General features: G+C 36.0%; 3 protein-coding genes across 3 annotated transcripts; 2 read left to right on the forward strand and 1 right to left on the reverse strand.

Moving 5' to 3' along the window:
- Positions 1-869: 869 nt before the first annotated feature.
- Positions 870-2,968, reverse strand: LOC130715646 (nicotinamidase 1-like). The gene is made up of 5 exons (XM_057565764.1): positions 2,641-2,968; positions 2,223-2,406; positions 1,702-1,835; positions 1,246-1,431; positions 870-1,148 (listed from the first exon to the last, which is right to left on the reverse strand). Exons 1-5 carry the CDS (start codon positions 2,779-2,781, stop codon positions 1,056-1,058), a joined length of 738 nt encoding a protein of 245 aa, XP_057421747.1. The 5' UTR covers positions 2,782-2,968; the 3' UTR covers positions 870-1,055.
- A 1,975-nt stretch (positions 2,969-4,943) lies between these two features.
- LOC130715399 (fructose-1,6-bisphosphatase, chloroplastic) lies at positions 4,944-7,701 on the forward strand. The gene is made up of 3 exons (XM_057565498.1): positions 4,944-5,451; positions 6,273-6,669; positions 7,227-7,701. The coding sequence occupies exons 1-3, from the start codon at positions 5,032-5,034 to the stop codon at positions 7,625-7,627; spliced, it is 1,218 nt and encodes a 405-aa protein (XP_057421481.1). The 5' UTR covers positions 4,944-5,031; the 3' UTR covers positions 7,628-7,701.
- Positions 7,702-10,061: 2,360 nt separating this feature from the next.
- LOC130712160 (KH domain-containing protein HEN4) lies at positions 10,062-14,313 on the forward strand (the record flags this gene model as incomplete). The annotated part of the gene is made up of 7 exons (XM_057561998.1): positions 10,062-10,592; positions 11,557-12,021; positions 12,144-12,422; positions 13,244-13,450; positions 13,528-13,610; positions 13,725-13,854; positions 13,980-14,313. Coding segments are annotated over 7 exons (1,830 nt in total), but the record flags the coding sequence as incomplete, so codon positions are not given.
- Between the last annotated feature and the right edge of the window lie 209 nt (positions 14,314-14,522).

Consider the following 14,522-nt stretch of genomic DNA (forward strand, 5'->3'; position numbering starts at 1 on the left):
TCCATCACACTAGCTGACAATTATGTAAATGAGCCAGTTTGGTGACATATACTTTCATAATTAACTCTGTATGACATTCATATAAAAAGAGTTAACATAATAATCAGCCAAATGATCTATAATGCTGCTAAATAGTCCCAGATTCTAGCAGCGAGAAGGAATTGAGAGTGTTATACAACTGGTCATCACCTGGTGCTGAATCTCCAGCAGCGATGAAATCGTACATGTTGCTGAATCTTCAGCAGCGAAAAAATGGTCATTGATAAACAACTGGTCATCACCTGATGCTGAATCCCCAAGAAGAGGTTGTTGGTCATCAAAATGTGGCTGTGTTGATTCAGCACGCTCATACATGAGCTTCTGCATTGCTTGGTCTTTATCCAAAATGATTCTGTCTTTCTCCAAGAATTTTCTTGTTCATTTTTCCTCTTCTTGTTTGATCATGAGTAGTTGAATAATTTTGTACTAAAAGATGATGGATTTGGTCAGTTTTATGTTCTACTACTTTGCATATATGGGCTTTCCTTTTGGCTTGACTTATGAACATTAATGCATTGGTGGGTTAGTTGAAGCATAAGGAGTTTACTCGAATAAACTAATAAATTTGCTTAACATAAGGAATTAGTAAGTGAATGCTTAGGCGTGGCATCATGAATAAATTGGAAACAATTCATATTTTTGCATTGAGCAGAAACATAGGACGTGACTAAGGAAATCAAAACCCCTAGTGAGTTTTTCTCCGTAGTTTACACTTTATGTTATTTTCGCAGCAGGTCATATTTAAATCATTGCAATTAGAACTGAGTTTAACATTTCCGACCCGTTCAATTAGTAAGAAACTAGCTAAATCAGTATTAAACCCCACAATCTCCGTGCAAACAAACTTATTTTTATTACTACATAATTATTCGGTACACTTTGCAAAGGAGTCATCAGTCACCCCGTTTGTATTTTACATATCATAAAATTTAGTCCAATGGGGATCACCTCCACACTTATTAGACCAACCTTATATAAGTATCTTAGATGCATTTAGAAGGGCCACGCAACAAGGTTTATACCTTCTCCACTGCTCCAAACAACACTTCATTTGCTATCTTGGCTCCCCTTTCTTTGGCCATATACAGACCCATGTGGTGTAAAAACTCCTGCAAATTATGTTGAAATACATTACTAGGATGAATTAAACTCATGCCTTGGCCTTGACATAACATTTACTAAATGAGAATGCATGCTTATATATACCTGAGGATGAGCTAAAGCACCTTTGGTATTTCTAGCTACCTCCAGAGGGACATCAAATGTAGCACAACCATGTGAATACACCACCACATTTTCTAGAGGCTTGAGAAAACCACGGTTTTTAGCTGACATTGTGGAGCATACAAAGTCCAGAACACATATATCTGTGCATATACCTACTACCAGAAGCTTCACCAAGGAAAGCAATAAATAAATTAGTGCATGTTTGGAAATCCTTCTACAATTAATTCTAAAGCTTTTAAAGCTACAAGCAATTCTCGAGAGAAGTTCTTATAACTAGCTTTTAAGTTTCTTGAGAATTGATTATGAGAAAAAAAAATTAATCCACACATTGCTATTAATGGTGGTTTTGATAAGATGAGATTAAAAGCTCAGAAGTCAGAACTATTCAAGTGGAACAAAAATGATGAAAAAAAAATTAATTGAAACAATACTCACAGTTCTGATCTTATTCTTCTTCACCCAATCTACAAAAACATTTGAACCATCTTCTTCTGCTGAACCGATATATCCATCGAAACACTCCTTACGCCTGAGTGTTACATTGGTTTCATTTTCCAGCCATCTTAAGGCTGCAATTCATGAAAAATAAGACAGCATGAACTGTGAGAGAGAAGGGGAGCAAGAGTAATGAAAAGAGTTGAATAAAGGGTAGTGTAAATTCACATCACAATATGGTAGTAGGAAGTCTATGTAGCATTCAAATTGATGTTTGAATGAGTTACACTAATAACATGATAAGTACATCTTAGTTAGTCAGTTTATAAGTTTCAATAAGGTTGTGTCTGATAACTGCATAGAACAGTACGAAACAGAATGAAACTCTCATTCTGTCATGTTCCAACATGTCTACCAAACGCTATCTAAAAGTATCTGATGCATTAATTCTAATACATATCATGCATGACAATTATATGTGTGATTGTGAGAAGAAAAAAATATGTGAATAATTGCAACACCTGGAACTAGATTTGACTCATCAGTCCCAGCAATACAGTGAGGGGGATAAGGGTCCTCTGGCTTGTTAGGATGGTGAGAATCAAGGAAAGCCATAACTGGCAAGTTCTTCTCACAGAACAGTCTAGCTAACCTTGCTGATTCATTGATCATTTCTGAAATTTGTCTATTGGACTCTCTTGGAGCCTGAAAATATCAACCATTTGTTAAGGCAAGATCCACCTCAAGAGGGTAAACAAAAAAAATTATGTAGAGTACTCAACATTTCAGTGAAGAAAAAAATCAGTTGAAGTCATCATAAAAGAATATTCTAGTTTACCAAAATTGGGAAGCAATTAAGAACACACACAACACAAGGGTGCATCTCAACTATGCACCTTCTAAATGGGAAAAAACAGAACAAATTAGTTAAGTAGATACCAGATTTCCAGCACCAACAGTGCAGAAGCCATTTATGATATCCACAAGAACAAGACCATTTACAGTGTCTTCAGCTAAAACCACACACTCCTGCTCCAGAGGAATCTCATTCTTCAGAAGTTCAATTATCTGCGACACCATTTTGGTTTAGACTTGCTCAAAGCTATCAACCTGATTGACTGTCAGAGATGCAAGTTGCTAAGCAATGGTGTATTTAATGTTGTATATATATAATGTGTGAGAAAGAGAAACGTAGAATGAAAGGAATCTTAAGAATGAAAGGAATCATAAGAATGAAAGGAATCATAGAAGACCGTTCTATTATCCTTTTTCATTGTGAAAAATTATCATATATGAAGCATAAAAGCATATTCTTTCCTGTGGAGATAGCAAAATATTCCAAGAGAAGATAGAAAAGTAATAAATGTATACGATATGATACGATATAAAGAGATATAAAGATAAAAAAATAAAGTGAATGGAGATTAATTTCTATGCACCGACGGTGTAAAAAGTTTTATATCATCATTCAATCACAACCTTCTATTTTCTATTTTAGATATTATTAAATTCAAAATTTATTGTAAGCTAACAAAATGGAGGGATGTGATTGAATGATAATGTAAAACTTATTTACACGAAAGCGAATATGAGTGTTGTTAATATTTTGTGGTATATGAATTGGGACATAGTATATAATTTTGTCACATATAGAATCTGACCCCAATAATGTCGTCCGTGACTCAATTTAGTAGAATAGTCAAGATGCTTCCAAAGATGGGGGGATAACCATGTACTAGTCGCTTTCAGTTTCACCGCTAAAATTTATCCAACTTTAAAATATGCTATTAGGAAACAAATTAAGGATGCAATTTGAATTTGGATCCAAAGTCCAAACTCTGTCACTATTACATTGTCCTGAAGTAAATTTTTCAAACATGTGTCGGCTAATAACTTGATTGTATTGAACTTCATCCATCCAATTGTTCAATAATAGGATATATTAATTTGATGATCACTCGTATGTTTTGGTTTCGGAAGGTATCGCATAGTTGGTAATTATGAGATTAATTTTTTTGAGACTCAAAAATCACATTAAATAGATAGACATATCCCATCAAATTGTTCTCCTAAGAATCAAACTATGAAATATATGTTTAAGAAACTCAGTTAATGAGTATGTTACTTTGATGTTGATATCTAGGGGTTTAGAGTTTAAGTTGGGTTGAGGGAGTAGCCCACGGTGGTGTGAGGTCTAGGTTTGTGGCTTGGCACTATATATGGCTGCCTTGGCATGATGGGGTTCCTGACGGAGTGAGGTTGCTATGGGTCATCTATAGAAGAAAAAGGATGGAGGTTGGTGTGGTGATGATAGACGTTGAGTGAAAGGGAAATGGGTAGAAGATCGAGTTGGGTGGAAGAGGTTTTCGGGGCTGTTGATTTCTATAAATAAAAGAGTGTTAAAGTGAGTGAGTGTTGGTTTCTAGGGATAAATATGAAACGATCCTTCTCAACCAAAAGTAATATTGTCCACGACTTAAAATCTCTGGTTTCGTCATTGTTTACCAAATCTCCACGTAGAGAAATATGGTGGGTGGTTTTTATAGTGAGTTCCGACACAGTGGCGTCCGGATTTCAGCGTGGCGTTGACAGATGATTGATGGACTTGAGGGAACCAGAGGAAGAGGGTGGCTGTGAGAAGTATAAAGGGTATTTTTGTAATCTTTCTTTTTACAACCAATCACCTATACCCACTATTACAGGTCATTATTGATCTTGCATGGTGCCAGATCTAGTGTGTAGTTTGACCCTATAAGTTACCCCGAATTGTATTAGAAAGAAATATTTTTGGTATAACAAATGCTTTATCTAAAATACACAAGTCTTCGAAATTAAGTGAGTTGATTTAGTGATTCGTCCAGTCGTCCTTTAAGAAAGGGGTTGGACATTCAATTTTCAACTCTTACGAATGGAAAAAAACTCATTACTGAAGTCTTACACTTAATCCGCTGATGTGGAGCGATAAAATTATCAGCTATGAGAATATCTTGACCAAGACAATAAAATATACAAGTCCTTTAGTTGCTGTTCGAAACGTAAAAAGTTTAATTTCTTATTTTTATAATGTAGAATATATTTAGTTTTATTAGTCTTAATTTTTTAGTTTAGATCTTTAATTATTTTCTAGCCTATTTTCTATAAGTTTATATGATCAGTGTCTATTTTTCTAAAAATTGTCATAATTTATTTTAATTTAAATCCATTGCCAAAAATTTGAAGTTCAAAATAAATAGAAAAGAAAATCAAAATGATAGTGGTAGCATAATCTCCACCACTGGAAATGCCTCAAATGAAAACATTTTGATCAAAAACCAGATCACTTCTCACAGCATGCACTCAGCTGCAGCATCACCCTTCTATCAACTTGTCCCCTTCCATCCAAAGTTCCAAACATTCCAATCAAAAACTCCATTGACCACCCCTTACTGCACACCAAGACTGGCTTCCATTTCTGGGTCTGCTAAGATGAGGCCACTGAGAGCCTTGGGTGGTTCTTCTTCATCAGCAGGAGGTGATGGTGATGATGGTGATGGAGTTGTCACATTGATTGAGTATCTGGGTAAGGAAGGAATTGATTTGAAAGATGATTTGGTGGTGTTGCTTGATCACATACAGTATGCTTGCAAGAGAATTGCAGCTATTGTAGCTTCTCCTTTCAGTTGCAGCATTGGGAAGCAAACGGGTGTTGGTGCTGGGGGCGGTGGTGGTTCTTCTGGTAGGGATGCTCCTAAGCCTCTTGATATTGTCTCGGTATGTTCCCTCTCTAAGAGATTGCTAAAATTGTTGCACACTGTTCCATTTTATTATCTTCGTTAGGTGTGTGATGAGCCTTGTGCTTATTGCACATAAGATGACTATCCACATTTTAAGTTTGGATAGACATCATATGTGCAACCACCAATGTTATGCCTGGGTCACAGTTTTTATAAAGTCTCACTTCACCCATTCTTAACCAATGTGGGACTTCAACTCACAATTGCATTGTTTCGTTTCATGCCTATTGCCATGTATTAGTTAAACGTCTTGAGGAGTTACTATAATTTAGCTCATGTATCTAAACTAAATTGTAGATCATCATAAGAATAGCAACTAAAAACCAATACAAGAAACAGTTACGGGAAACAACCTTTCTTTTTGTCATATCTAGTTAAATCCTTTAAAAACTCTGTTTCAATTGGTATTGCAACCTATAGTGTGTTCAAGCTGGTTATCCCCTTAACTAGTGTGCTTAAGTCTTGCAGGAGATAAAACTTGCAATGTCGTTGTGAGTCTGTGACAAGCAGCTTCAGATGAATTGTTGTACGTTGTCACAGACTCACAATATCAGAATTAGTCTCAATTTTGAATGCAGTAGTGAGTAGTATCTAGGTGTTAGAATTGATTATGAAAAAGAGAAACTGGTCCAAAAATGCTATTAGTCTTGAGTGTTGAGTCTATTGACTGCGTTAATTTTTTTCTTGCCATTATTTCTGGTTATAGGCTATGTAATTCCCTTTATCAAATAGACCCCAAACTTATTAGAGAAAAAGAGTGACTGATTAATCAATACTCCCCACCATTCATCATCGCAGAATGAAATCATCTTGTCATCCCTCAAAAAATCTGGAAAAGTTGCAGTCATGGCTTCTGAAGAAAATGATGCACCAACTTGGATAATTGATGATGGTCCATATGTGGTCGTAACAGATCCACTAGATGGCTCTCGAAATATTGATGCATCCATTCCAACCGGGACGATTTTCGGTATTTATAATCGCCTTGAGGAATTAGACAATCTACCCACAGAGGAGAAGGCTCAGCTGAATTCACTCCAGAGTGGAAGTAAGCTGATTGCAGCTGGCTATGTTCTCTATTCATCTGCAACTATACTCTGCGTCAGCTTTGGTTCTGGGACACAGGCATTCACTCTCGATCATTCAACAGGAGACTTCATTCTCACAAATCCGAGCATTAAAATTCCTCCCCGTGGTAAATTCAGTTTACATATTCCATACACATTACAATATTCAAATGTTCCAAATCTAATATTGAACACACTAATTTGGTTCACTTTAACTCTTATCTTCTGTTATATAACTAAGGTTGGAATTTGGAAACACCATACAGTGGAATGATTTTCATTAGTTGGCTATAGTCATTGATATCTTACTTCTATGTGAAAGTTAATGTATATAACTTCAGTGCGTGTTTGGATTAACCTTTGTCACAAACTCACAATTGATTTTGGTAAAATTGATTATAGTAAAAGCGAGTTGAAAGTGAAGTGATATATGTTTGGATACATTTATGAAAAAGTGATATCTGTTGAGTAATGTTGTAAAATCAGTTGTAAAATCTCACAATTGATTAAGTTCGATGCAGAAGCTACTCTTCTACTAGAATTGTTTGAAATCAATTCTCCAAAATGACTCTCAAACATCAATATTTTTTATCCAGAATTGATTTTACACTGCCACAATTGATTCTGGGGAGGGAAACCAAACACAATCCTAGTTTATGTTTGTGACAGCTTTCTTATTGTTCAGGGCAAATTTATTCTGTAAACGATGCGCGATATTTTGACTGGCCTGAAGGTTTGAGGCAATACATAGACACTGTGAGACAAGGAAAAGGTAGATACCCCAAGAAGTACTCTGCCAGGTATATATGTTCTCTGGTGGCTGATCTCCACAGAACTTTGATGTATGGAGGTGTGGCAATGAATCCAAGGGACCATCTTCGTCTTGTTTATGAAGCAAACCCTCTTAGTTTCCTTGTAGAGCAGGCTGGGGGAAGAGGATCTGATGGCAAAAATAGGATTCTTTCCCTTCAACCAGTTAAACTGCACCAAAGACTTCCTCTCTTTCTAGGGAGTTTGGAAGACATGGAAGAGTTGGAAAGTTATGGAGATGTACAACAAAAAGTGAATCCGGGTTATGAGGTTTGATGATGTAGCATACAAATTTGACTGTTCAGTCATCACTGTGTCTAACTAATTTGTTGATATATATTTTTGGTCTATATTTTTCCTTTTCTTGTCTCTGTTGTTTTTTGGGAAGATGATTATTTACACTGCTTACAAAACAATGTGATATATGCATATTCGGATACACGGTAGAAAACCACAATGAGCCAAAATCATGGTGAACAGAAGTAACTTTTTGTAGTTTTTGGGGTTGTCCAGCGTGATTTTGATTTCACCGTAGTTTTCCACTGTGTATCCAAACATGCACATAATCTATTTATGTTTGTTGTTCTATGAAGGCAATTGATCACTCTTTCTAAACATCAAAATATGGTGAAAACATGATTATGTTTATTAATCTTTGGATGTTAATCATGTTACTCTTTGGAAGTATGCGTTCTGTTTGGTAAGTATGCAGATTGAATCTTCTATGGGAAGTACAATGTTCTATAAGACTAGGTCAACATTCTAAAGGCCACGTTCGTCCATTTTTAAACAACTTTATTAAGACACAATATTTTGATGGTTTAAATGGCCATATTTAAATATAAAAAAAAACTTATGATGGACACATTGAAACGTCATCATCCTTCAGAAGAAGAGATTAACATATTGAAACGTCATCATCCTTCAGAAGAAGAGATTATCAAATACGAATGGTTAACGTTCTGAATTTCATAAAAGATAATTAAGAGGTCTAGCTTCTATGAAGAAATAACATTATCATCATAGGAATCTTAGCTGCTTCATTAAAGAATCAAGGTCTACCTTATGTGGAGATGAAATATTATATTCAAGAGAAGCTTATGTGGTTCTTTAAAAGAAACAAGATCAACCTTGTATCAACACTTTATAAAGAAAAAGCTTCTATATGTTTTTTTTCACAAAAATGGTAGAATAGAGAGAAAACACCTTTAGACTTTCGAGTCGGGCGTCAGTGGCATGCTGAGGAGAAAGTTTCTATATATTGTCTAAAGGTTTTAAACAATGTTACATTCCAAACAATAAAACTACTTTTAAGGAATGATGAAGTGTTAAAAGGAAATTAAATCGCATGTTAGTATTAGAAAGAAGTTAGTTGTACTAGAAAAGTACAAGAATAGTCATGCATTGAATGTCATTAGACAATGTCTATATTCAAAGAGGGATTGTTCACTTATTCCCTTTGTTATATAAGAAGATTCAGAATTCAATGAAGAGGTTAGACATTGTAGATATCTAAACAAACCATTCAACTATTTCATTCTTCCATCTATTGCAGAACTTTCCTAAATTTAATACTTATACATTTTATACTATGAATCTTGTAATAGCATTCTTTGTGCTAAGTTTTTAATTTCATTCTCATTTATTGAGTTTGAAAGCCAAAGACTAGTTTAGATTTGAAGAATTTAACTCATCACAAAAACTTATTTGTTTTTATCTTGAAGAGATTGTGTCACTACTTAGTTGTAAGCCTAAAGTGAAAGGGTAGAATATTTGTATCTTTGAGAAAATAGTGAAGAAATCTCAAAGCTACTTTGGGGATTGGAGGTAATCCTAGTTGTTGAATGAACCGTGACAAATATCAAGTGTGCCCTACTTATCCCTTAACTTAAAATATCTTGACTAACAAAATGAAGGGACTTGAATTATATTTAAAACAACCTTAATCAAGTTTGCAAAACCTTCCAAAAACCTTTTAAAGACCTTATTTAAAATAAAAGTATACACGCATAACACATAAGGTCCAACCATATAAGTAGCTTTCACAAATATGACCATGTTGTCATCCCACATGACTTGTTAGCACAAGAGCATAACCTTGTTTGGCCAAAAAAAAAACTATGCACAAGATGATGAGATTCTTCAAATATCTCCTGAAGCTCTGTAGTTACTTTTTTTACACGAAAGTTAAAAAATCTTTCAAGTCATAAGACGTTTAAGAATCGAACGAACTCAACTCTTAACCTAAATGTTCAAACAGCTAATTTTTATTACTGTCATTTGACATCCATTTGGTATAAAAAGTGCATTTTCATTAAATAATAAACAGAATAAATGGACCAAGCAAATAATATACATATATATATATATATATAAATGTATTATACTCCCTCCGGTCCTATTTATAAGCATGAAAGAGAAGAAAAATCTTGGTCCTTTTTATAAGAACTAAATGAAAGTTTGAACTATATTAATTATTTTTTTCCAATGATGCCCTTATTAATTCTAACTTGTAAAATGTGTCTCATTAATTATTCTCTCTCTTTCCCACTTTCCAACATGAATAACAAAGGGTAATTTTGGAAGTTTATTTTGATTCAAGACAAATTTAATGCATTTTATCTAGTTTTACTACATTTCTTAAACTATGTGAATTTTTTTTTTTGTTGCTTATAAATAGGACCGGAGGGAGTATATAATAATTATATATTTTGTGGTTAAAAGCAATTTCCCCTCTTCTCCACCAAGAAACCAAAGAAACCTTACTACACTCCCTCCTACTTGGATGGCCGACCCGACCCACTTTAACGGACCCTCCAACGGGCCAACCCAGGTCACCTTCCGCCTGCTCTGCCACGCTTCACGCGTCGGCAGCCTCATCGGAAAAGCCGGCGTCGTCATCAAGTCCCTCCAGCAAGCCACGGCGGCCAGAATCCGAATTGACGACGCCCCGCCCGATTCCCCCGACCGGGTCATCCGTATCATCTCCAAGCTCGACGGCGGCGAGGCGCTGCTCCGGGTCTTTGAGAAGGTGCTTGATGTCGCCGCCGAGGCTGACGAGTTTGACGTCCTGGATAGGGTGGTTTGCTGCCGGCTGCTGTCGGACCCTGCCCAGGTCGGCGCCGTCATCGGCAAGGGAGGGAAGGTGGTGGAGAAGATTAGGGCGGAGACTGGTTGTAAGATTAGGGTTTTCAGTGACAAGTTGCCTGCTGGTACTAAACCCTCAGATGAAATCATTGAGGTATTTCACTCTTGTTCCCTTTGCTCTTATCTATGTTTTCTTGCACAATGCATTAGGTAGTGATAGTAGTCATTAGGGTTGTTAATGGCGGATAGCGTAGCGTAGTGGCAAGCCCAAAAACGCTATTTCGAGAGCTATTGTGGTGCTATAGTGGCTAATAGCGGTGAACTTCCAGGGCGCTATATGCTATAGCGCGCTATTAACAGGCCTGGGTAAAACATCATTGGTTTTGGATTTGATAAGTTGGTTGAATAGATAAAGCATTGATTTTCAATTTATGTATGGAAATACAGTAAATGGGCCTCAATTTATCTATGCTGTCTATATTGATTTTTTCTTTGTATGCCGAGAGAAGATTTTTTTTGTCAGATTCAAGGTAAGGTGATAGTTTCAGTTTGCATTGTAGTTATCACTTATCAGGGGTTGGCGAAACATCATTTGGATTGGATGTATGGGTTGAATAGGTAAAGAATGGATTTTCCAATTGAGCTATAGACATACAGTAAATGCACTTCAATTTATGTATGCTATCCATCTTCATTTTTTCTTTTTATTCTGAGAGAAGATCTTTATTGTCATACAATCAAAGGTGATAGATAGTATCAGAATGCAATGTAGTCATTATTAGGCTTTGGCAAAACATCATTGGTTTTGGATTGGATGTATTGGTTGGATGATAAAGCACTGATTTTCCAGTTTATCTATAGACACAGTAAATGCACTTCAATTTATGTATGATTTTCCATTTTCATTTATTCTGAGAAAAGATCTTTATTGTCAGCTACAAGCAAAGGGGATAGACAGTATCGGAATGCATTGGTTTTGGATTTGATGTATTGGTTGAATAGATAAAGCATTGATTTTTTTAATTTATCTATAGACATACTGTAAATGCACTTCAATTTATATATGCTATCTATTTGTATTTTTTCTTTTTATGCTGAGATAAGATCTTTATTGTCAGATACAAGGTAAGGTGTCATCTGTGAAGAAGGCCCTTGTGGCTGTTGCTAGCCGGATTGAAGAATGTCTTCCATTTGATAGAACGAAGACGACGGCAAGCAGACCTTATGAAGGGTTTCAGCATGGAACTTTTGATGTTCCAACAGAAACTTGCACAGATAAGCACATAGATCACAGACAGCAGAAGAGCTCTACTTTGCCTGATTTATCGAGTAGGTATAATGGCAATGCCTATGGAGTTAACTCATTGTCAGCTGAAGTCAACAGAGTCTCGGCCCTTGATCCAAGAGCACTTCAGAAGGAAGTTACCTTTAGAATTCTTTGTTCAAATGATAGAGTTGGTGCTGTAATTGGAAAGGGTGGTAGTACTATACGAGCTCTTCAGAATGAAACAGGGGCTAATATAAGTATTGCTCCCCCAGTAGTTGAGTGTGAGGATCGATTAATTACTATTACTGCTTTAGAGGTTTGTTGAATATACTATTTTTGCTTTGACTTCTGTTCTGGGTCTTAATGTTCTTTTATGTGCATAATTATCAGTATTGTTCCGATTTATTTTTCTTTTAATGGTGGCTTCTTTTTCGGCAGAATCCTGAATCAAGGTATCCCTCTCCAGCACAGAAGGCTGTTGTGCTTGTTTTCTCTAGGTCTGTTGAGGCTGGTTTTGACAGGGGGGTAGACTTTGGATCCAAAAAGGAGTCATCTGTTACTGCTCGACTTGTAATACAATCCAACCAAGTAGGTTGTTTAATAGGGAAAGGGGGAGCAATAGTCTCAGAAATGCGGAAGGCCACAGGGACTATGATAAGAGTAATTGCGAACAACCAGTTTCCAAAGTGTACAACAGATAATGATCAATTGGTACAGGTATGGAGATGATTTGTTATTTAGCTAACAATCAAAATATACTCAGGATTTTTTTAGCAACTAATTATTTTGTGTCTGCTGCAAGTGGAAGAAACCTTTTCACCCTTACTCGTTTTTTGTGCATTTGTGCTACCTTAGTGGTGCCAGCTACACCATTTCTCTTTTCTATAAAAACTCTCAACCTTTTTATCATGTTATACTTGAAATCATAAGGTGATTAATGACTCATCTCTCATCATGGTATGTTCTAAAAAACATATTTGTTTTTCCTGTGTGTATGAATTTAGTCCCATTTTTGATTATTTCTTGATTTTCTCTCTTTCAACTCGGATTGGGGTAAGGGGAAATGGAAAATAACAGTGTGCCTTGAGAGTAAATGCGCAACAATGTCGGCAGGCTACTGCCTGGAGAATGAAATTGGTCTTGCTAGTTAGAGATACTCTTCAATAAGATATGTTTGAGCCAGTGTCTGTTTTCTATAATCTAGAATAATATTGTTTTTGACTGACACCTCCTGCACAAGCTTGAAGCCATCTCTGGCTTTTTCTGATGAATATATACTGCTTATCAGGTTTGCTGTTACGGAAAGAAGTTTTTAGATTCCTTGCTTAATTTTCAGTATATTTTTGTACTTGTAGTCGTATGTCTAAAAATGTAATTTGTTCATCCCTCAAACAATACATGTTCCCTTCTGATAATTGAAATATTAGCCATATTTCGCTCTTTTATACTGAGTAAGACTTTTATTCTAGAGTCGGCGCTGTTCATTCTTCATATCTCATAGACGTGTAATACTGTCTTTATTTTTCTTTTCTCCTTAGATATCAGGACAGTTCTTAAATGTTCAAGATGCATTATATAATGCTACTGGCAGACTGCGAGATAATCTTTTTGTCAGCACACAAAACAACGGTGGATCAAAGAGCCTTTCCTCTCACAGTCTCAGATCCTTGTCTCAAAGTATGGATCATCTTTCACTTTCTCAAAATTCAAATCATCCTTCTTCACCATGGTCATGGACACCAAAGGTATATCGCTTTTGTCTCTGTTGGCTGGTTTTCCTTTCCAAATTTTCCTTTTTTTTAATGATTAAACTTTATTGCAGTCAGCGGGCGCGATAAATTCTAGAGGCAGCAATGATGTTGGCAGGGGATTGACTCCTCAAAACGGTGACCTAGAGCTTGTCAGGTTGATGATATGCAAACTCAATTTACCCTTTTGCTTAAATGGAAATAGTCATGTGAGCGTATATAACATGTCACAAACTGTCAAATTCTTATTGTACTCTTTTTCCGTCTGCAGTGGGAGTAAAACCGCCATTGTGAGTAAAACTGCCATTGTGACTAATACAACCGTGGAGATTATGGTTTCCAATGATATCATTGACTCTGTTTACGGAGAAGATGGTGGCAACCTAGATCGATTGAAACAGGTACTAATCTTAATTTTTGTTCGGACATGCAGCATTGTTATTAACAAAAGCACAGGGATTGGTTACAAACGTATTGTGAAAGACACTTCATAACCCTTTTTAACTTAATCTGTTCTTGTTATCAGATATCTGGTGCTAAGGTTACCGTTCATGAACCTCTTCCTGGGGCAAGCACCAGGGCTATTGTTATATCCGGCACACCTGATGAAACTCAAGCAGCCCAGAGCCTTCTCCAAGCATTTATTCTCAACGGATCATGACTATACTTCTTCACTAATGACATAAATTTTCATCTTGTTTTCCTTTGTACTTATGTATCTGATAATCTTTTTTCTTTAGATTATCCTTTTTGACCTCACCTGAAAGTGTACAGGCCTTTTATTTTTCCATGCCATTAATCTCTTGCTAAACCAATTCAATAAAGCAAATTGTTTCAATGAATAAAGTTTGCTTCTTTTATAGCATGTTTGGATCAGCTTTTTCCTTCAGAATCAATTAATCGCATAAGCTACTCACAGGTGCTTCTGCCTATAATTAATTCTAGGTCCATAAATCAATTGTAGAAGGGTTTCCGAACACGCACTTGGAAATATTAACTTGTTAAGAATGTCATGTCTTAACTCAATTAATGATGTGGTCGCTTTAAGTACCTCACATTCATTTTTCCT

The sequence above is a fragment of the Lotus japonicus genome, chromosome 4 (assembly GCF_012489685.1).
Source record: "Lotus japonicus ecotype B-129 chromosome 4, LjGifu_v1.2".
Taxonomy (NCBI): domain Eukaryota; kingdom Viridiplantae; phylum Streptophyta; class Magnoliopsida; order Fabales; family Fabaceae; genus Lotus; species Lotus japonicus.